Genomic DNA, 23,678 nt, shown 5'->3' on the forward strand with positions numbered 1-23,678 from the left:
TGTAAATCTTCATCATGTTAATGACCTTGATGAAGGTATAACTGGTATAATTTGGTGGTGATACAAAAATCTTAGGCCAATTGTTAACCCTTTCATAGCAGGCTCAATATAACATACAAGTTATGTATAATACTATACCTTTTGATGCAGTATGTCTACCTTCATAAAAGGAGGTATACTATAAGTAAAGATTGCAAGTCTTTTGTTCACAAAAAACTTGATTTTTAACAAAGTATTTTTACTGAAGATTTGTTTGTGAAAATAGTCTGTTATGTTGTGAGTCCAAGTACAAAGTGATTTTCATATTATGATTAAAAAATTATTCTTCATCCCAAAAATCTTAAATATTTGTGTAATATCTAAAACCTCCTAAGTACATTTCAATTGTTTGTTTTCAGTAAAAAATGAGAAAACTTTATATCACTTTAAATGGCTGAGAAGGCCACTAAGAGAACATATTCTGAGCTTTTGATTGGTTATTCACATTGCATATTGTAGTAAGTGTATATAAGGGACTACTTCCAAAAATGAAGAGAGATGAGAGGACCCACTACATTTGATTAATTATATAAGCAATATCTCAACAAATAGAAAAGATACAAGATTTTTATTTTACATTTGAATTTATCAATATCAGTAATTTGAGTTTCTAATCCATATAAAACTAGACTATATTTGGGCATCACAAACATCCAATTTTGATCAATTCTGCATTCAACACACAAAGCAACACACAATCAATATTTAGGTGTGTTTTTTTAAATATTTACTTCTAAATTAAGAAATTTACTAATATATAATACTAAAATTTAAATTATAATATTTGACTTGATACCAAACTTACTAGTAGATATTCGCAGCAGTAGTTCGATAAAAGTTTGAATGCAAGTCAATAAATACAATGACACGGCCTTTGATCAGGGTTAACTAGAACAAACTCATGGAAGATGGTGTAAATTGATTGATTGATTGATTGATTTAGTGTTTTATGGCACAAAGCAGCAAGGCTATCTGAGCCAGACATTCGGTAAAAATGTAAAAAAAATAAAAATAAATAAATGTAGTAATAGACATAAATGGAAATGAAGGTAAAACAAAAAAGTATAAAACCCATGTTGACACCTAGTCTACAATGTTAAGATAGAAGGCAGAGTATAAGAAGTTGTAAGGTATTTACTCCAGCAAAAAGGTAATGATCATAACCCGCCAGGAAGACTAACAGGTAAGTTCAAGAACCACCGTAAGTCACCTGAAGTTGGTCTTTCCAGTCCTGGTTCCGGGTTATGTGTCATAGCAACCAGTATCGAAATGTAAAAGAATAGAAGTTTTAAAAGATACATAGCAAAATTGTAACAACGAGTAGCCAAATGTCCAGTAAAAAGATAAAAGTCAAGTAAATGGAGTAAAATTTGTAAAAGTAAACGAAGGTAAAAACAAAACAGCAATTAAAACAGAAAATGGTGTAAAAACCAATGGTGACATCCAGTCTTCAAAGTTGTAAAATATTTACTCTAGCAAAATGGTAATGATCATAACCCGCCAGGAAGACTAACAGGTAAGTTCAAGAACCACCTGAAGTTGGCCTTTCCAGTCCTGGTTCCGAGTTATGAGTCAATATAGCCAGTACTAAAACGTAAAGTAGTAAAAGTGTGAAATGATATGCAGCAAAAGTATAATAACAACTCGCTAGGACGACTAACGAGTAGTTCAAACGAATAGTTCAAACAGTAGCATTAGTCACCTGAAGTTGGCCTTTCCAGTCCTGGTGTCGAGTTATTTAATGTTCTGGCCATTGTCCAATATCAAATTGAAGGAGAGAGATTAAAACTGTAAAAAAGGAACCACAATTAAAAAGGGGTAATGAATAAATATGCAACACTTAAATGAGATTAAAAAGATTAATGGCCATTAAAAAATTAAAAACATTATCAAGGTGGACAGAGTCACCATCACCAATAACTCTGTCCAATGTTACAAACTGACCCTGGGAAAAAATATGTTTAAAATATTGTCCTCGTTGAGAATTGTAACGATGGCAAGAAAGTAAAACATAGCTGATAGTGATTTGAGTGTTACACAAACTACACATTGGTGCATCAGTTCCAGATAAAAGAAAATGATGAGTTAAAAAACTGTGACCAATGCGTAGCCTAGTGAGAACAACTTCCGAACTTTACGGAAGCTAGATGGCCAAAGTCCAATTTTGGGTTTGATTTGAAAAAGTTTGTTGTCGCGTTGCTCACTTCAAGTGGACTGCCAGCTGGCACGGAGCCGAGCCTTGAAGACAACACCATAGTCCATGCACGGAATAGGCATAGGAGTGTTGGTGCTGAAACAGATATATTTAGCTGCCATGTCTGCAAGCTCGTTCCCGCGGATACCAACATGGCCTGGTATCCAGAAAAACTGGATTGAAGTAGCTGCTAATGAGAAATGGGCCAGTCGGTTTTGAATATCAGCAAGAATAGGATGTGAGCTAACGTGTAGCAATTCCAAGGCAAGTATAGAACTAAGCGAATCAGTATAAATGGTGCAGTTGGAGTACTGCTCAGCTGCAATATGATCCAGGGAAAGAGATATGGTATACAGTTCAGCAGTGAACACAGAAGCTGTAGAAGGGATTCTGCGTGCAACTACTGACCCATAGCAAACCATAGCAGAGCCCACTGAATTACCTGATTTGGAACCATCTGTATAAATGGGAACTGAATGATTGTTTGACAGATATTCATTGAATAAAAGACGGTACTTCCAATCTGGAGTATCTGCCTTTTTTAGGTGACTGAAAGAAAGGTCACATTTGGGGGCTGTAATAAGCCGTGGTGGGATAAGCCGACCTGTGAAATCTGCAATGTTATCCAAGGACAGACCCAATTCATCCAATTGCGCCCGGATGCGAAGGCCAAACGGAGCAATGACAGATCGTCTGTTCTGAAAAAGTACTGCCCACCGAGGAAGGAAAAAACATTTCCAGGTGGGATGCTTTGGTAAGGAATGAAGTTTCGAAGTATATTGTAAAGATAGTTGCAAACAGCGAAGGTGTAGAGAAGGTTCATGAGATTCAATGTATATACTTTGAACTGGAGAGGTACGGAAAGCCCCAGTGCAGAGTCAAAGTCCTTGGTGATGAATGGGGTCCAGCATCTTTAAGGCCGAGGGTCTGGCAGAGCCATAGACCATTGATCCATAATCGAAGTTTCGATCTAATAAAAGCACGATATACCTTTAACATTGAACAACGATCTGCCCCCCAACTGGTAGAAGAGAGAACACGGAGGATGTTCAGTGCTCTTGTGCATTTGACCCGAAGCTGCTTTAAGTGTGGTATAAAGGTCAGTTTACGATCAAAGATAAGCCCCAAGAACTTGGTCTCTGGGACCACTGGCAGCAAAACTTCACCGATATGAAGTTCAGGATCAGGGTGAATATCCCATCGACAGCAAAATTGCATGCATACAGTTTTGGAGAAAGAGAAATTAAAGCCATTCGCCAGAGTCCACTTCCGTACACAATTGAGGGTGGTTTGTAGTTGCCGCTCAATATATCTCATGTTTGACGACTGACATAAGATGTGAAAGTCTTCGACATACAGCCCATTCGCAACAGTGACAGGGAGTTGTTTCGTGATGACATTTATCTTTATACTGAAGAGTGTAACTCTCAATACACAGCCTTGAGGGACTCCAAGTTCCTGTACAAAAGAACGGGAAAGTGTCAAACCCACACGAACTTGGAATCTCCTGTCCATTAAAAAATTTATGATAAACATGGGTAGATAGATGTCCACGTAACCCATATGTATGGAGGTCTCATAAAACGCCATACCTCCATGTTGTGTCGTAAGCCTTCTCTATGTCAAAGAATATTGATACAAGATGTTGGCGGTTGAGAAAGGCTTCTCTGATAGATGTTTCAAGACGAATTAGGTGGTCTGTGGTGGAGTGCTGTCGACGGAACCCACACTGGGTGGGTGAGAGGAGGTTGTTTGATTCAAGGAACCAAACAAGACGAGCATCAACCAGCCTTTCTAATGTCTTACAGAGACAGCTCGTCAAAGCAATTGGACGGTAGTTTGAAGGAATCTTGGGATCTTTCCCTGGCTTACAGAAAGGTAAAATAATAGCCTGGCGCCAGGCATCAGTAAAAACATTCTCCTGCCAGATCCGGTTGAAAACAATCAGAAGGACATCAAGAGAAGCAGGAGATAGATGGTGCAGCATGTCATAATGAATATCATCAGGTCCAACAGAGGTACTGGCAGACCGATGAAGGGCCATTTTTAGTTCCACCAGGGTAAAGGGACAATTATAGTCAAAGAAACAGTCAGTTCGAAAGGAAAGAGGTAATCGCTCTGCCCGAGTCTTGATGGCCAGGAAGGTGGAGGAACAAGTAGAAGTGCTAGATACCCGGCAAAAGCTTTCACCTAGAGTGTTATCGATGTTCCGAACATCAGTCACCTCCTGACCATCAGAGAGTAAGATCGAGAGGGGGACAGAATTGTAGTGCCCATTAACCTTTCGCATCCTGTCCCATATGATCTTGGAACTGATGGTAGAAGATATGCTGGTTGTGAACTTAATCCAAGATTCCTTCTGGCTTTGACGTCTTACCAACCTAGCATGTGCACGGGCCCGTTGGAAAGCAACCCGGTTTGAAAGTGTGGGATATCTACAAAAAGTATCCCAGGCCCGCTTTTGAGCCTTCCGTACTAAGTGGCAAGCAGGATTCCACCACTGACGAGGATATCGTGGAAAACGTGTCGAGGTTTAGGAATACACTGAGCAGCTGCATGTGTAATACAGTCAGTTACTGCTGCTACACAGTCGTCTATTGATGGCTGATTTACGATGGCAGGATCAAGTTCTGCGAGAGCAGTGAAAGTGGACCAGTCTGCCTGATCCAGCTTCCACCGGGGCATGCGGGTAAGGTGGCATCGACCCCGACCAGTCTCTCTCAAAAGGATCGGAAAATGATCACTGCCTAGTAGATTACTGTCAACCCTCCATAAAAAATGGGAGAATAATGAAGGGGAGCAAACTGAGAGATGAATAGCAGTAAAGGACTGACTAGGTGCATGAAAGTAAGTGGAAGAACCAGTATTGAAAAGAGAAAGATTGTGATCAGAGAGCATACGCTCTACAGATTGACCCCTCCCATCAATAAAAGCACTTCCCCAGAGGGGATGATGTCCATTAAAACCCCCAGGATTAGAAATGGAGACGGCAACTGTTCAACGAGAGCATCAAGGTCTGATTGCTCATATGTCTCTCCAGGGGACAGGTAGAGAGAACAAACAGTGATGGTATGACCCAAGGAAACACGGATGGCTACGGTCTCCAAGGGTGTGTTGAGTGACAAAGACAGGGTGGACACATGCTGATCAACCAATACTCGACCATCCCACAACCTGTCATTTCTGTACATAGAAAACTGCCAAATAGAGACAGTATCAGCAGTTTTGAGAAATGTTTCTTGTAAAGAAAGACAAACAGGATGGTAGGAAGCAATCAGCGTTTTGATATCATCCAGATTAGAACGTAAACCTCCACAGTTCCATTGTATCAAGGTGACCATTTTTAAGAACGGGTAGGTGAAGTGGCTGGAGAACCCTTCGGTTTACGACCACGTCTTTTTTCTTTACTGTCTTTAGTCGGAGGAGGTCTATCAACCTCCATGGATCGTGCCCTGGGTCGGGTGGGCAGGTTTTTGTTATTGACAAATCAGTTATTGACAAGGGGAATCCAGTGACTGAGGACGTGAACGAATAATTGTTTTGTCTCTTGTGGTGGGAGAAAAAGATGTATCAGAAGAAATGCCTGTATTTGAAACTGAAGGACGTGGATCTTGAGGTTTGTTGGAAGGTATGGGAGGAACAAAGATGGGTGTGGAAATCGATTCATCAACCTTTTTAACCACGGAGGTCAAAAGGCTTTTCATTTGTTTTGAAAACGATTCTCTTGGAGGGACAGAGAGATCTGTCTGCACTCCCACTGTAGTTGGTGAATGAAGTGCAGCAGCATATGTCCGAGATGGAGTTGTGGACAGCAATTTCCGAGCCTCAGGATAGCTAATGTTATGTGTCGTTTTCAAATGCTGCACCTCTTTTTCCTCCAACCATTTTGGGCAAGAATGAAAGTAAGAGGGGTGAGAACCATTGCAGTTTATGCAATGTGGGTTCATGTCACAGTCATAGGCATCGTGGCCCTTGCCTCGACAACGAACACATGTCAGGAAACCACGACAAGATGTCTTTGAGTGGCCGAATCTCTGACATTGGAAACATCGAAGAGGGTTTGGTATGTATGGCCGAACCCTGCAAATGAGATAACCTGCCTTGATGGTGGCAGGTGCACGTGGTGAAGTAAATGTTAAAACGAGGGTATTTGTTGGCAGTGTAACTCCATCTTTGCGAGTGGAGATGCGCCTCACTGCAGAAACTCCTTGAGTAGAGAGACCAGCGAGAATCTCTGACTCAGGAACGTTCTTCAAATCCATTTCAACAATAACTCCTCGTGAAGAATTCAAGGTAGCATGGGGTGTAACCTCAATAGGTATATCCCCAATTGCCTTTGAATTCAAGAGGAGTTCACTGTGTTGGGATGTGGATGTTTCAACCAATATGTCACCAGATCGAAGTTTCTTTACTGACTTTGGAGAGCCAGCAAGTCCCTCTAGTCCCTTTTGAATAAAAAAAGGGGACATTTGCCCGAAGGTTTTCGAAGAGAATGTAATATAAGAAAATGAAGTACGTGTGTTACTGATGTTGAAGATTGCTGTTCTGAGTATTCAAGGCGTGGTCACTTACCCATTGACTGTTTTTTACAATTTTATTTAAATTTTTGGAGGATCCATAGGAAAAAGAAAAAATTTCGGTACCCACTGACCCTACCCACCATGGAGCCCTACAAGGGGACGCACTACAAAGTCATGCAAGGACAATGCAGCAACACCAGGGTTTCGTGAGCACTATACCCAAACACCAGCATCAGGCACAATGTCCACAACACCCGTTGAGAACTTACAACACTGGTACTTGGTTGACTCTAGCCCAAGTGGACCAGCCGATTGACTCAAGGGCGGCCACCCAAAGGCCGCCCATCTACAGGAATTCGAGGCCAAAGTGGTGTGTTAGGGTTGGACCCCTCAACCACCAGGATCCTCTCCTCCCCTTCACGGGTCGCCACGCACGGCAAACACGTGGGTGGATGTTTAGATCCCAGAGAAGGTAACCAGATAGAACAGAACCTTCCCTGGGAGGTCCCCTCACCACATACAGGAATCCACACAGAGGGGTGATGGTGTAAAGTTTTGCATACTGCTTATAATATAAATGACAAAATTTACATAGAACTTCTCCTAATCACATGGATGAAATGACCTTCAAGTATTCGTTATTAGAACTCTTAACATATTCAACATAACATCCTAGTGCAACTGGTAAAACTAACTTAGGCTAAACTTCCACTCTGATAATGACTAAAATTTTGAAATGACTTACCTTATAATAGTAATGTCCTGTTAAAATTGTTTTTGTTTTCATCTGGTATGCAAGATGATATGAAAGGAAATTTTAAAGCTAAATATCGGACAATATTGACAAATAGCTCAACAGTAAATCTTCATGATACAAAAGCAACTTATAAATGTTTGAATGCAAAAAGAGAGATTTTATATTTTATTTCAAAATTAAATAACACAGCTTTGACACCCACCATTATGAATAGCCATGAGGCAATTAACTATGCTTATGATTTACATAAGGCCAGGTTAAGAAATACCTGTTATACATGTCCAAAATTACTTATAAGCTAAAAAGCATATAATAATACAAAGTATGGTCAAACTAAAAGTATATATAAGATACTATTACTATTGTACCTTGCAAAATTATTACAGCCTTCCCTACAGCATACCTTTATCACTTCTCGGTTTTATCATTTGTGAACTCTTCATTTTGTTTTGGTTTTCCTTTATTAAACATTACTGGATGTAGCCTTCCACAGTACTGATTCATTTCACTTCCATAAAATTTGGGGAAAATATATATTCTTAAACCAAACTTTTTTGAAAACTAAACTAGGAAAAATACAAAAAACCTAATATATACTAGAGGATAAAGTAATATTACAGCATAAGTAATCAAAAAACAGTATTTAAGGATTTGATACATATCTGCATTAAATACAGTAATCACAATTCACTGACAATATGACATAAGCATTTGGTCTTAAGAAATTTTTAAAATCAAAACAGAAATTATCTTCCCCTGATTTTGTTGAGTAAGTAGTTCTGATGAAATACTGACAGCTACAAATTTCAAATAGTTTTGTAGTTTTAGTTTATCTTCTACAGAAGCTACATCACTGTCAAGTTTCTTGATTTCTTCTGTCATTTCAAATGCTTTGGTTTTCAGAATATTTGGCTTCAATATCAAATTGATTTTTCTTTTCTATCTTTAAAATAGAGATCATCACCTTCCATAAAATTATCAACAGTTAACTGTAACTTTATCATTAGTGTCTGCAAATCTTGAAGTTCAGATATTACTTTCTTTCACACCTCATCTGTATTTTATTCTTTCTTCTTCTTTTCATCAAAACATATCTGGCATTTCATCCTAGCACTTCTGCAGTCACCTATAATTTTCTTGTTTATTGGAAAAGCCACTCATATTACATAATACCATCATGTACCTTTATAAAAGTAAAAATAATTTTCTTACTGATATTGTTATTAAGTATATGCTTGTTTGTAGAAATTTCATTTTTGTTGCACACTAACCATGCAATGAGAACAGTAGCACATAGAATACAGCCCATAACTGAAAAGTTACTCCGAGTTAAACACATAATATTAAAACATGTTCAGGTGACTATCACTTGGATCAAAGATTTGAAAACATCTTTATAAACCTTGGCAACTTCTTGCACAAAAGTTTTGTACTACTGAATGGCTGCAATGCATTGCTGTGTTTCAACCACCAATCTTGGAGTAGCTTCTGTAGCATCATATGAAATTTTTCTTCATCTTCATCTGGATCATGAATTTTGAATCTACTTCAAACAATGCTCTAAAGAGTTAATATTTCAATGGACATTTATCAAGAAAGTTGGTACAAACTTCCCAAAGAAAAATAATACATTCATTGTAGAAGTCATAAATTCCAATGAGCTTTTTAGTTTATCTTTCTCATTTTATTTACAATCTGCTTGACAGCAAACCCCAAATTCACTTTGTTTTCAAAGACCAGATTCTAATTGTTTTCTACATCCATCTTTGCATGTGGCACAGTACTCTTTTCAACAACAAGTACTGATGGTTTGACAAGCTTAGTCATGATGGAGTAGAAAATTCCCTGCAATTCTTGAGCACTAGATGACATTAGTTTCAAACATCTGCAAGTATGATCCAAAATATTTTGTAACTGATATGAAAAAAAGTCAAGTTGGCTATAACCAAAAAATCTTGCATGTACTTCACAACATTTTCAAGTAAAAGGCAAGTAGGTTGTTCACTCTTTTGAAGTTGCATTGCTTTCTGTGTGATTAAACTCTAAATACTCTCTCAACAACATCTTTGACTCGTCTAGTGTTACAGAAATGAATAGGGAAGTACCCTGTCCCATATTTTGTTTCTAGTATTCTTTTCTAGGTCAGGTATCATAAAAAACACAGTATAAGGCCTGTAAAAAAAAACTATCTATTATCAATCCAGTCTTTCTAGCTCCAGACTTGAATTCCTCATGCACAATATTTAAACTACATGATCCAACATTTAAGAAGTGACATTTCTAAATCAAATTCATAATCTATAAAGATTATCCTAAAGTTTAAAATTCATAATAGGGTTATACATTGATACTTTAAAAACAAAAAACATGTTAAAATTTCAAAATCCATTTTTAAAGCCAAATAGGTAATCTAATTTCTCTTATATAAAGATCTGAATGTCCAGGTATATCTATCTACAACTTTTTCCTTGTCTTTCCCTCAAAATCTCAATTTGCTCTTGTTCCAGTATTTTATTTAGAGATTCATCAAAAGACACCACAAACAGCATACCAGGTTTCTACACCTTTCTCAATAAATCCTTCTCATAATGGATATTCTTTCCAAATCAACACCTAGTTTCTGATGTTCCCCCCATTTCAAAGTTTATTCCACATAAAATGCATTTTGATTTATGAATGTACCTTTTCTGGACCAAAAATGAAAAGCATTCTATAACCTATATTAAATTCTGCTTTACAGTTCATTTTCATGTAATATGAACTAAAAGAAAAAAAAACAACTAATTAGGAGCTATATTTCACAATCATAATTCAGTATATCAACAGAATCTTGTCATAAAAGTACTATTGGTGTGTAAATTTATTATCTGGAACAAGCCTGAAAAGAATAATATACATTATGCATTTAAACTATGTTTTTATCATATATTAGGTACCATTGTATTGGGTTGAGGAATAATTCGTGAGCGTTTTTTCAAGTTAAAAAAATATATTCATAAATGAAATGCTTTCGCAAATTATTTCATGTCATTTGGTTGATAATTTTTTGCTCTAATAGATGGTGTGTTTGATTTTCATATGTCTTTAATTTTTGCTTTAATTTTCAGCTCATTAAATGGAATGTCAAGTGGACAAAATCGAGCATTTTCGACACCATCTGCTTTTCACATTTAATTTCTTGCAATTTCGTTTACAACAATGCATACTATATACCTAGGTATTACATGAAATAAAGTATCATAATAAATGTTTTGGGTGTAATGTGTTCATGCATTGAAGTATTGTATAGTCTTGCATGTAATGCTTGAATGAAATTATTTAAAAAATGCTCACGAATTATTCCTCAACCTAATAGTTAAGTATATCAAATATTTATACATGAAAAGGAGAATACATCACCATTCTAGACAAATATGACTGATATTGCAATGTAAGTTCTGCTAATGATGCATCTGATGAGCACAGTACTCTTATCAATTAGTGCAAAAAAATCTAAATAGATTAGAGCAGACAAAAAACATTTAACTGAGAAAGTAAGAAGTGACAAACCCTTTCAGTTTTAAAAATAATTTCATCAGATAAAGGAATGAAAAGATAATCTTAAGAATTAATATGAACTATGTATAACTATAATGCATTTTATCATTTAAATATATTCTTAAGATGGAATTAAGTATGAAAATGCCCTAGCCTTTCTTATTTTCAATTTCAACATTTTAAGAAATTTTTAAATTTTTTAAGCTCAGGAAGTTTTTTGAGAAAAAAAATGAGACATAAGCAGAAATGTCATTTTAGCAACTTACATCAACATAACTTCACAGTACAGGTTTCACATTTACCCATGTCTAGAATTAATATGCAAAATATTATTTAACTCCCTTACTGCAAGTTCAGTTCCATGGACCAACCTTGTAACCATTTTGTACTTTGTTACAGTTTTCATGTCACAACTTTTAATACAGTAAATGTATTTTCACAAAATGTTTCAGATAATCAGTAAACATAACAAGGCAAAGTTTTCATATGCAAAATATCAAGAGCTTTTGTTTTTATTAAGTTTTAAGATTTTTTAAGTAATGCATTTTTTTTCAATTTTAACTATCAAACATGCAAAGATGATTTAAGATTAAAAAATAAGCATTAGAAATATTTGAAATATGATGTGAAAAACTTTTATAGCCTCCACAATTATCATTAGGAAAACTTCATATTTCATCTGTTATATCCACTACTGTATCTTTGTACAGATTTGTTTGATCTACCAATCCTAACCACCATAAAATGTGTAACAAATTTTGTTCCTGCATGGTATGTTATTTCTTAGTTGCTTATGTTGTAAAAGTACAGAAAATGGCCATTATTCCCTTCAAACTTTGCTTTTGTGACCTGGTTAATGAAATTTAGAAATTAACCTATTTTCTATATAAAAACAGGCAAATTTGCACATTTTCATTTGCATAAGGTCTGAATAAAACATGTGAATCAAGATTTACATGTATTTATACTAAAGTTATACAAAAATGAACAAGAATGTTTAGAAGCGAGTAGTTTTTCAAGATTTGTGACTATAATGTAAATCACTTTCACGTATCAGCCCCCAAAAACAATCTCCCATCATGTTTTCATTATATGCTCCTTGTTAGCGGCATTCAAAGTCCAGTACATCTTGATGGAAGTGCTCACCTTACTCCTCTGAGTATGCTCCCATGTTCTCCTTGAATTTAAGATAAGCATCAAGGATATGCACTTTCAGGGACATCCTGCAGCTCATTTTGCCTTAGTTCTTCAACAGAGCCTCAACCAGTTCCACATAATTTTCAGCCTTGTGATTGCCCAAGAAGCCCCAAACCACTACAATACAGCTGCCCCAAGCTTTTTACCCCTTCCTACTGTGCTTCTTGGGGAATTCTGTGCACTTCAGGATCTTCTTTATTTGTGGTCCAATGAAGACACCAGCTTTGACCTTTGCCTCAGACAGCTTAGGAAAGGTACTTGAAGGCTGCAGACTCCTTATCAAGAGCTATAACAAATTGTTTCATAAGACCCAATTTTATGTGCAATGGTGGGAACAAAACCTTCTGGAGGTCCACTGGAGGCTCGCATTTGACACTGTGCCTTCCCACAGACAACTCGGTATGTTGGGGCCAGTGCTTCCTGTTGTAGTGTGCTGCAGTGTCCATGTTGTCCCAAAGGCAAAGATAAAAGGGAAACTTGGTAAAGCCTCCTTGGATAGGTCTATGTGTTCACTTAGGCAGCTAGAACCAAATTGAGATGGTGAGTGGTGAACCCCTGTATATATATATTACTATGGAAAGTTCTAGAAATTTCTAAAAGGTTCTTGAAAATTCTCGTAAGTTCTACAACATTCTAGAAAATTATTGTAAGTTCGAGAAAATTCTCTCTCAGCTACTCAGCACTGAATCTACCTGAAATGTTCTGGAAAAAGGGTAAATTTGAAAATTTCATTACCCAGGTCACAAAAGCTAAGTTTAAAAAGAAAAACAGATCTCTTCCATTTACTTTAAGCATAAACAATTGGAAAAAACTTTCTGCCCAGGAACAAAAAAAAGTAAATATTTTGTTACATAGCGTAATTAGGCTTTTGTTTTTATTCTAGAATGGCTAAACATTATAACATAAAAAGACAAATGTTTATTCTAAACAGATTAAATCTTAAAACATTATACATCTATCAGGTCATCCCTTAAGTAATGTCCGATTTTAGGTTCAGAAAAAGAGAAAGGATTTCAAACACTTTTAATGTTATTTAATCAATAATGTATGTTTCATTATTATTAATTACTTCCTGCCAACGATTCACAAGCATCTAAATGCCACTTTTATAAAATTCTTGTGGTTTGGAGGAAAAGAATGTAGAGAGGGTAGTTTTGATATCTTCATGTATTCCAATCTCTTTTTCATCAAGATAATTCTGCAAATTTCAGAACAGATCATAATTAGATGGTGCAAGGTCTGGAGAATAAAGAGGATGTGGAAATTTCTCACAGTCTAGTTCTTCTGTCTTTGCCTGTGTGATCCTTGCTGTATGGGGCCTTGCATTATCCTGGTGTAATACAACACCTTTACGACTGATCAAAGCAGACCTCTTTTCTTTCATGTAACATTTAAGCACTCTAACTGTTCACAATAGAAGTCTGATGTAATCCTTACACTTAAATGCTTACCAACACTTTCCTTGTATGGAGGTCCATTTTGGGATGTGCTTTAGCCAGTTTACCTGCATTGAGCCATTGTCTGTGGCACTTAACATTTTTACAAAATACCCATTTTTCACTTCCAGTCACTAACCTGCCCAAAACCTGTTCAGAAAAGGTGAGTTACGTTTACGAGAGTGCAAAAAAGTGCAAATGTCCACTCTTGCTCTGAGGTTAGCTTGTGTCTAATCATGAGGAAACACATTTTCCAAGTTTTGACACCTTTCCAAGCTGTTGCAGATGATAGCGAACTGTTGAATGGGTTGAATTAAGCTTCTATGCTACTTCAACTGTTACAGCACAATCTTCATCAAGTATAGCCAGCAGCAAGTCATCATTAAACTGAACGTGGTGTATCACTTAAGCTATAGTCACCTGATCTGAACTTTGGAAACCACCTTCGACATCTTCTTTCATTGACAGGCTCCATACCATTAACACCTTGAATTATTAATGTAGTTTCTGCTGCACTATTGCCTTTTTTAAACTTATAAAGCATTATATGCCTGATGTACTCCTCAGACACATCCATCTTCATAAGAGTTTATCTGACTAATGATTTAGAAAAGAAAAGTGGGGTTGGGTTAGTTTCTTTTATTTGTCTGAACATTTTTTTTATACACATCCTACTACATATTTTAGTTATTAAAGACTTCTTCAACAAGAGCAATAATAATGCACTTTGTGTATTAAATTTTTGGACATTACTTATGGGATGAGCTGATATATGTATTACCTTTATTTTATTGACTTTTTAGCCATGTCTGACTCACATTACAGATGTTGCAATGACATGGTGTACATGCACTAATGCTACCATATCCAAGAGTATAAAACTGGCCTTTACAAAATGACCTGTCTTGGCTATGTTCTAGTGGAGCAATATTTTGTAAAGTACAGTCCCATTTCAGTTATAATACATTATACTATATATATAATACACACACATACACATTATTACTATTTTAAAATATGTTCTTAAATTTCACTTATTTTTTCTAATAACATAGAACAGTAAATAAAGTGATATTTATGTAGTAATTTATTATTTTTGTTATTTCAAAGAGAATATATATAAAACCTTAAATTGTTTTAGATCATCCACATGTAAAATTTGATGAGGCTTAGCAACTTAAGTAGCAAATGAATACAAGGTTCATAATTAGGAGACATAATTGAACCTTGTACCTATTTGCTGCTTAAGTTGCTAAGCCTCATCCAATTTCACATGTGGATGATCTAAAACAATTTAAGGTTGTATACATATGTATTCTCTTTGAAATAACAAAGATAAATAAAAAATTACGACATCAATACCACAGAATTCCACAATAATTTATCAAACTTAGTAACTGAGCTGCATTTGGGTCTTAGAAAATTTTGAGCTCACAAATGTCTTACCTTACTGCTTTGAATCTAGCCTGAAAAAAAGAATTTCCCATGCAAATGCTTTGAAGAGACAGAGAAAACTATTAGGGGAGTATTCTGAGCTTTTGATTGATTATACATATAACTGAGCAAATAAAGTGTACATAAAAAGGTATTTTCATATATGGAAAAAGTTAGCAAAATCACCTTGGTTGATTCAAACAAATATATTAATATCTCAAAATTAAAAAAGATGAAGTTCTTATAACATATTCTGGCTTGTCAGTATCTGTAATTTGAGTATCTAATTCATAAGAAACTACAGACTTTATACTTGGACACAACAAACATCTAAATTTGAAACAATGCCATATTCAACATACCACATAACACAAATATTAATATTTGGGATTTTTTTTTATATTTACTTTTAAATTAAGAAATTAACTAATGTAAAATATGAAAATTTGGATTATAATCTATAATTTGATACCAAATTATTGACATACATTCATAAAATAGTAGTTTGATAAGTGAATGTGAGTTTACAAATGAGATGACATGGCCTTGGACCCATGAGTATAAGACCCATTGATAATCCATTAGACATGACCAGAACAAATCAATTAAATTTATTAACTGCTTTTCTCCACATGAAATAAAGCTTCCCATTTTCAGCTTATTTGTAGCCTTATTACTAAGTTGCCTTAATCTAATAGATGTTTTCAGATAAATCAACTGTAAATTAAGTTACAACTTTAATCTTAAACTGTCATACATGAAAATATATCATGTATCCAAAATAGTACCAAGCTTCTAACCTTAAAATATGATTAATGCTTCTCCATAGGCTGCTCCTTGTAAAGTTTCACAACGCTACTCCACTAATACTAAAGAAACTACTACTTTGGTAAAAATAAATGTTCATAGATATCATGTGATAAATACAGTAAAATCGATACAAGATTCAGTATGTGTGTGTCATGCAACTCCTCCTAAGCAACTGGCTGCACCAACACACAAATGATATAAAATGAATCACCTCAGTTCCAAGGATTGCAAAAAGATATTTGTTTTTACTCCATCTCTTGGGGAACCCAAAGTTTTACCAAAAATTCCTTCTCATAAACTGCTAAATGCAGTAACTTCTGACTAGTACCAAACAAATTCCTTAGCCCCAACATTTGCACAAAGGAACAACTTTTCACCCAACCCTTTGGAAACACGAGTATTTTGCAAAAACAATTTTTAGAAAATTTTCCAAAAGCATACCCCAAATTTAACACTTATTTGCATAACTATACAACTAGACCAACTAAATACCATTCATAACTTGGTTTAAAATATGAAACTTCCATTATAGCAACAACTGTCTTTAAACTGAAAATGTGCAAAATATTAGTTAAAAAGTATTAATTTTGCATTACAGCAACTTGTAAACATAAGCCACAGGGCCAAGGGTTCATTATTTCTTGTCAGAGCATGCGACACATAATACCTAATTCAATGAAAACAACTTCATGGCAATCCTACAAAAACTACTATGATGGTTAGATGTTAGGTTATTAATTAATATAGGTATAAAGGTGTTCCTTTGTATTGGTTGAATCTTGGTCTGACTCAAGTTTGATTTTTGCATAAAATCAAAGACTTACACAAGAACTCTCATTTGATGACATGGCCTATGACCTGTGAACCATATGGAGAAAGGATGATGTAATCTTATCCTAAGTAACATTACTTACATTTGTAGCTTGTAATAAATAAGTACTATATTAACATGAACAATAGGTCTAACTCTGGCTAGTCATGTAACCAATAGCTATAACCTCATATTTGTGAGTTTTGTGCAAAAAAAACACACATTATTAACATTCACAAATATTTGACTGTAATGACTAATCTCCCAGCTCTTGCAGAGTTCAACATTAACAGGTGTCCGAGCACCCATAACAAGTAAAAAGTTACATTGGACAAAATTCATATACATTAGTGCAAAATCTCACTGATCTAACCTTTTTTTTTTCTTATTAATAATGTGTTGGATAAATGAATCCTTAAGCCAAAATTAAAAAATCTGATTTTTTTTTTCTTACTACTACCATGATATATGAGCTCCCCTAGCAGCTAAATTTTCCAATTTTCAGTGCAATATATTGTACATCAATATTTTTACCAATCATCTAATGAGTTCTGAGAACTCACTGCTTAAGTACAGGGTGTTCAAAAAGTCACTGTGCACTTATATATTTATTAACAGACAAAACTGTACAGTGACTTTCCGAACACCCTGTACTTCAGATAGATAAATATAATAATTCAGGAAACAAACAAAATGTTGAAAACAAGAAGTACAAAAGGAAGTTGAAGAAAGGATTCATTAACAAGAATCATTAAACTTAAAAAGTTTACATGTAAGAGATAAATTAACTACAGAAGTGTTTATTATTATTTACTAAGTTTCAGAAACACATACTTAGTCTATTTGTAAAAAAAAGCCAAGAAATTTTATTCAGTTATAGTTTTGGGCAAATGATATGTTAATATTGAGTCCTGTATATTTATAATGGCAATGAGTAGTGTTACAACTACAATACTTTATTTCAAAATAAAGGACCTCTTAAGTTTTATAGCACTCAAAAATTGTTTGATCATTTCTGTAAATAAAAAAGATCCAATATAGCAAGCCCTTTGGGACTTTTTAAATATTAAAATTTGTCATTAGAATTATAGATACTTGAAATATAGTACCTAGTAAGATTATAGCAAATGAATTCTGATTCTACATTCTATTGAACTTTAACAAAAATCTGAGTCCCAGCAGCATGTAATTTGTGACTTTAGAGCTGGTTGGCTTTAGAGCATTCTCTTTAAGCAAATCCCATTTATTTGATGTTTATACACTATGACCTTTCTTTTTTTTCTTTTAATAACACTTAACCCATCAGTTTTCATATAATTCACTAGGCATTAAAAAAGCTTTATTATATCCAAGGATACAATGCTGAAGAATTTACAGAAAATGTTTAGGTGAAATTTTCCAAACAACTTGTCTGGGAATTAATATTAAATCATTCTGTGTTATTAATCATTATTTTATACTAGGGATATTATCTTGTTAATAAAGACTTTAACATTTGAAGAGCAATGCCACTTGCAGAGAATCCTATATTTTGATTTATATTATGACCATTACTTAGAATTCTTGTTTTGTGAGAAAAAAAAAAAAAAGGCAAACTGTTATGCCTAGCAGCTCATTTGGAGCACATCATTATACTAGAACACAGGAAAATATCTTTATCAGCTTCAATAAGGTATACTAAATAACTAACATACAAGACATAAAAGTATGATGGTAAAATAAGTATGAGACACAATACATGCTAACATTAATAATATTAATGTTGAAACAGAAGCACTGGTTTGGCTCTACAATTACCATATCCCTTTCTAGATCATATATTTAAATAATCAACAGTGTTGTTAAAAAATGACTAATAAAAAAAACTGACTTATTATAGTTATAGTTGAAGGGATGTATTTAGTTTATAATTCAGCTTCTAGTGTTAATCTTTCCATTTTGCTGTTTATTTATTATTATACATATATTTAATTAGTCAACAATTCTAAACAGGTCCAAAATACTGTATAAATATCCTAACTTCTTCATTTATGGAGATATTAAACTTTCCCAACCCATGACAAAAGCTCCATTTATCCATTACTTTCAAGACAATTTCAAAATCATATTTTTTTTAATATATATATAAATAAAATTGGCACTACCAAACATCATTACTCTTGACATCTTGGTTATGTAACATGTTAATAAGAAAAGTTACTGTTAATAGCTTTTAAGTTTTTAACTTAGATGTATCTTCGTGAGAAAGTTAAACTATAGTTGTTTTTGAACATTCTGTTTTAGTAATTATGTATTACATGTTTTAAAATCCATATCTTGAAAGTTGAAATTTTTTGTATGTGAGAAAAGTTAAGGAAAATTGTAACCATGCTTACATCACAATCTAAAAAATGCAAAACATCACACATGCAGTAGGTGGGTGTACAGGAATATGCTAAGGTATTCTCACTGTAAAGTTGTTCATTTCAGGCATGAATGAGGAGAACAAGCCAAGCAATAAAACTATAAAATCAAATCCAAACTGTATGTGGAGAAGAAAACTGACTGAAACTGTGAATAACATTAACTCAAGATGTGAAAACAAATTATAGTGAGGGAAGAATAAATGGGTATTTCATTTTATTTCACAATTTGTAAAATTTTGTTTCACTGTACACAGATTATTCAAACAGTCAGTGTTGGGTAGAGAAAATAGCAAGTAAAATATAAACTTTGACCTTACAAACACTTGAAATTCATTTAAGAGGTTGTACAAATGAAATATAAAAAGTGTAAGATGATAAAATATTTTATTTTTAGCATGAAAACCATCTTGCACTCACACTAGTCATAACTAGATTTCCAAAATTCAGTCAAAATTTATGTAAAAGTAATTTAAGTGTAAAACATTTTAAGTTTTTACATACAACAGACTCATAATATTCACTAAAACCTTGCCAAATTTTATTAATTGTCTAAACATTTCTATGTATAGCTTCACAGACACAGTGATTGGTGGGAAACAAAGCTAGAATTAAAGGGTTAATCTGCTTGGAATGATAATAGATCTGCTTTACTTAAATCAGTTGGCAAAATTAGTGTGTTCTTAGAATACAATTGCATATTGCTACATGAGTATCATACAGCATCAAATGTGTTACTACAGTCCTACACACAGTTGACACTAGCACTATGATAATAACTCTAAATAACTACTAAATTCAGCAAGTTAAATTGGGCACTCAAAATGTTTTCTTACCTGGAATATTTTCCTTTTTTACATACTACACAAGTCCCAGTAATCCATATCCCATGACAGTCTAAACAGCACTTTTTAATGATTCAAGCAAGTGTAATTATCATGACTGTAACTTGTATGTCACACAGCTTTAGACATCTTTTTGTACAGTGACACTGCACCAATCACATCTGTGATTTAAAATGTTATGTAACACTTCTGAAATCCAAATAAAACAAAACCACTTTGCCTGATCTACAAAACAAAATTGTATGTAAGAAATAACTAAGAATATAACAACATTTAATACTACTGCTAATAGTACATGTGAAAATGTTACATTTCACTCCACATATTGAACTGAAAATGAAATTATTAAAAAAAAAACACTTATCACAGAATTATAGTTCCTGGCCATAAAATTATGCAAATATATACATCTCCTATAAACAACACACCAATTATTGTACACCAACCAACAAATGAAGAATATACTCCTACTAGCTAATAATGAGCTTTAAAAACAAAACTGTGATGATTACTAAACTCTCCCTCCATTATTTAACAGTAACATGCAAGTGAATGTTAAAATCAAAAACATGCTGTCGGTTCAAGTTGGCTGGACCAATAAGGATCATCAATACATCAAACAATAGTTCACTTTCATGTTCTATTTTGTTCTGAGCTGTTTCATTTGATCCAAATCAACTTTATTTGAAAACACACACAATAAAATTTAAAACCATTTATAATTTCTCTTGTCCACTGGATTTGTAGAAATAAAGCCACATAATAAATTTTGTGGTGTTTATTACCTAATGCATAATCTATTACATAGATATACCTGCCCAAATCAAACTGACAGCACATCAAAAAATGATGAATGAAGCTTGTAAAAATATATGTTGGCCTGGCAACAACTTATGTCACATCTTCGGGCATAAAAACACAATACATTGTCCTAATAACAACTGCTATATGTCACATTATTGGATGCAAGTAGAGCAAAACAGCATGCTAAAATAGTCTATGTAGAATAGATAGAGTTCACTACTGGTACATATCTATCAATCACAGTATTTCAAGTTTACACCAAATATGATTACACAATCTCTCCTACTTGCACAGGCAAAGAGCTAAGTTCATACTACATTTCTTACATTTGGTTACTGACTATTTTCATTTCATTTATATATACAATATGAACCTAAATGTACAAGTTTGAAATTTTTATGGGGGCTGCATTCTATCTTGCCTTGACATGAGTTTCACACAGTCTCATGTTACCAGCTAAAGTGATAATTTGGCACCAATCACTAATTTTGTCAACACTGTTCCAATGGGAAAGTCAAGTGGAACAAATGGTCAATTTACAGATATGATTTTTAACTGTTTTTCATTATTGACTACGTAATTGAACTTGCAGTGTATATCTAGTACTTTTTGAATGTGGAATACAATGGTGTGTGAATGTTTTTATTTTCATTATTTAAAAATCTCTAAATTTTGCAAATGTTATCAGCTTTACACATTGCATACCTTAAGCTTTGCTATAATATAGCATTCAGATTAAACTGTGTAATTTTAATTCACCTGCTGCATTTTGATTACAAATACTTTTAGTGCCCAATGCATTCCTATGCTATACCAGGTACAGCTAATAATGTAGCAATGTTGACACTTTCTTCTCATTATATTACTTGTACTTAATACAATAATAGTGTGTAACACCTAAGTTAATATTAATTCCTTGCCAATCTAACATAAGGTGTGTACGTAAAAGAGCAGGTCCATAAGTTATAACCGAATATCAATATTGGAAAATCAATGGTACTTTAGTGTTTCTAATAGTAGAGAGTAAACAGTACTAGCAGTAGTGCCAAAGTACATATTAATATGTGACAGCCTTCTTCGTTAACTATATTATTAATACTAACCTTGGAAATTTAAAACGTACTATTTTGTTTAAACATTAATGTCAAATGCCAATTGTGAAGGCTTCAGAGAACTTAACTTGAAGCAGACAGTATCAATAATTATCAATGTCGTAAGCCTAAATCTTTATAACCGGTAATACGCCGTCTTTCCACAATTTTAGGTTTAGCTTATGCAGCCATCGGATCGGAAGTATGGCAGTTACTTAATGTATAGACTCACACTTTAGATTACTGCCCAACTTACCATTGTTTACAATGATTTGTCTGAAAAATGCGAATATTACGAAGGCCAGTTACAATTATAAACACTCTATAAGTTGGGAATATCAAAACTTATTTATGCTCCATAATCTTTCATCAAATTAGGATATCCATCCATACGACTACTCTGCCAATACCGCTAACAACAAATTGTCACTAAAACCTGCACTTATGATTGGTTAAACATCACGTGACGAAAAGGTTTCCCATAATCCTCATCGTAATATTTAAAGCTTATTGCGTAGTTCAGATTCTGTGGAAGGTTGGTTGTTGTTTATTTTAAAGTTCTCTCGAGAAAATAAGGATGATATTTACTTAAAATAATGTGCAAAGAAATGAATTACAATATGCATAATCTTATTGTGTGTGTCCAAAGCAAAAATGTTTATTTTAGGTGTTATATTAAACGTAACAATTGTTACTATGCTGTTAAAACAACAACAATGACATCAACAGACAAGTCGACATTGCATAGTCTCGTTCACACAGATTGCATTGTTAAAAGACGCAGTGTCCGAGAGTTACCTCTTTAAACTGTCAAAATAAGAATCTTATGGAAAATTAAATTTTGGTTTGGTACCACGAAATATTATAGCATGATCGTAAATCATGAAACATCTGATCAAACCTGTGTGTTACTTGTCGAAAAAATATGAAAAAAGAGTAGTATTAATGTTTCATAACAGGACAAGTACAATTGTGTATACAGATACATTTTTTTATATACTGATATAAACGTTATGTTGTTAGAGACATTTAAAAAATAAACATGTTATGTTTTTATAGTGTCTGTTTTGTTCTGTTATTAAGCACAAAATTACATAATCGGCTACCAACGCTATGCCGACCACAGGTATAGAAACCCGGATTTTAAAGTTATAAGTTTTCAAATTTACTGCTGAGCCATTAAGGGCAGGTTGTAATAAAAAAAACTCTCAGAAAAACGAAACTTTTTTCCTTTTTAATTTGTTTGCACATTGAAATGTCTTGGATTCTATTTTAATTTTAATCGAAATCCTTTTAAGCTGTTTCACACAATGCACAGCTAGAAGCATACTCAGTAAAAAACGTATACCTGTGCCATGTAGCGTTGATTATATTCGGCTCTCAAAAACTACGAAAATGTGTCATGTCCGTCTTTGTCAATGGTTATGGATGATTTTTGGCAGGATAATGAGGAATAATATTCTACATAGGTCCACCAAGTTTCACCAGAATCCAAACACTTTTGACTGGACAAATATAATATGAAAAATTGGTACACATCTTAACAGATATTTTTAGATATTCACGAACTTTCTGTTACCTTGACCTTTGATATAGACCCTCTAAAAACTAATAATTTCTAAGTTGGGTTATAGTACAAAAAATGTCACCTTTTGTCCAAATTCATTTAGTCGGTTTTGATAAATCTAGCTGACAACCCCACACAGGAATGAAAACAACGTAAAAGTATAATCACTTTGTTATGAGTTATCAACAATTTACCAGCTGATATTTCTTCCTTTATTGCAATTTACTGATTTTT

The 23,678-nt window shown here is 34.0% G+C and overlaps 1 protein-coding gene across 3 annotated transcripts in view; it reads right to left on the reverse strand.

Annotated features, from left to right (window-relative positions):
* The window catches only part of LOC143251691 (uncharacterized), a 76,379-nt gene extending 54,057 nt beyond the window's left edge, over positions 1–22,322 (reverse strand). For 2 of the 3 annotated variants that reach the window (XM_076502943.1, XM_076502954.1), the window contains exon 1: positions 22,134–22,322. In XM_076502943.1, coding sequence (XP_076359058.1) covers positions 22,134–22,136 — 3 coding nt within the window. In that variant the 5' untranslated portion in view covers positions 22,137–22,322. The remainder of the gene's footprint in view (positions 1–22,133) is intronic. The other variant, XM_076502949.1, reaches the window with a different exon arrangement.
* Positions 22,323–23,678: the final 1,356 nt, after the last annotated feature.

This window comes from Tachypleus tridentatus, chromosome 1, assembly GCF_004210375.1.
Source record: "Tachypleus tridentatus isolate NWPU-2018 chromosome 1, ASM421037v1, whole genome shotgun sequence".
Classification (NCBI taxonomy): domain Eukaryota; kingdom Metazoa; phylum Arthropoda; class Merostomata; order Xiphosura; family Limulidae; genus Tachypleus; species Tachypleus tridentatus.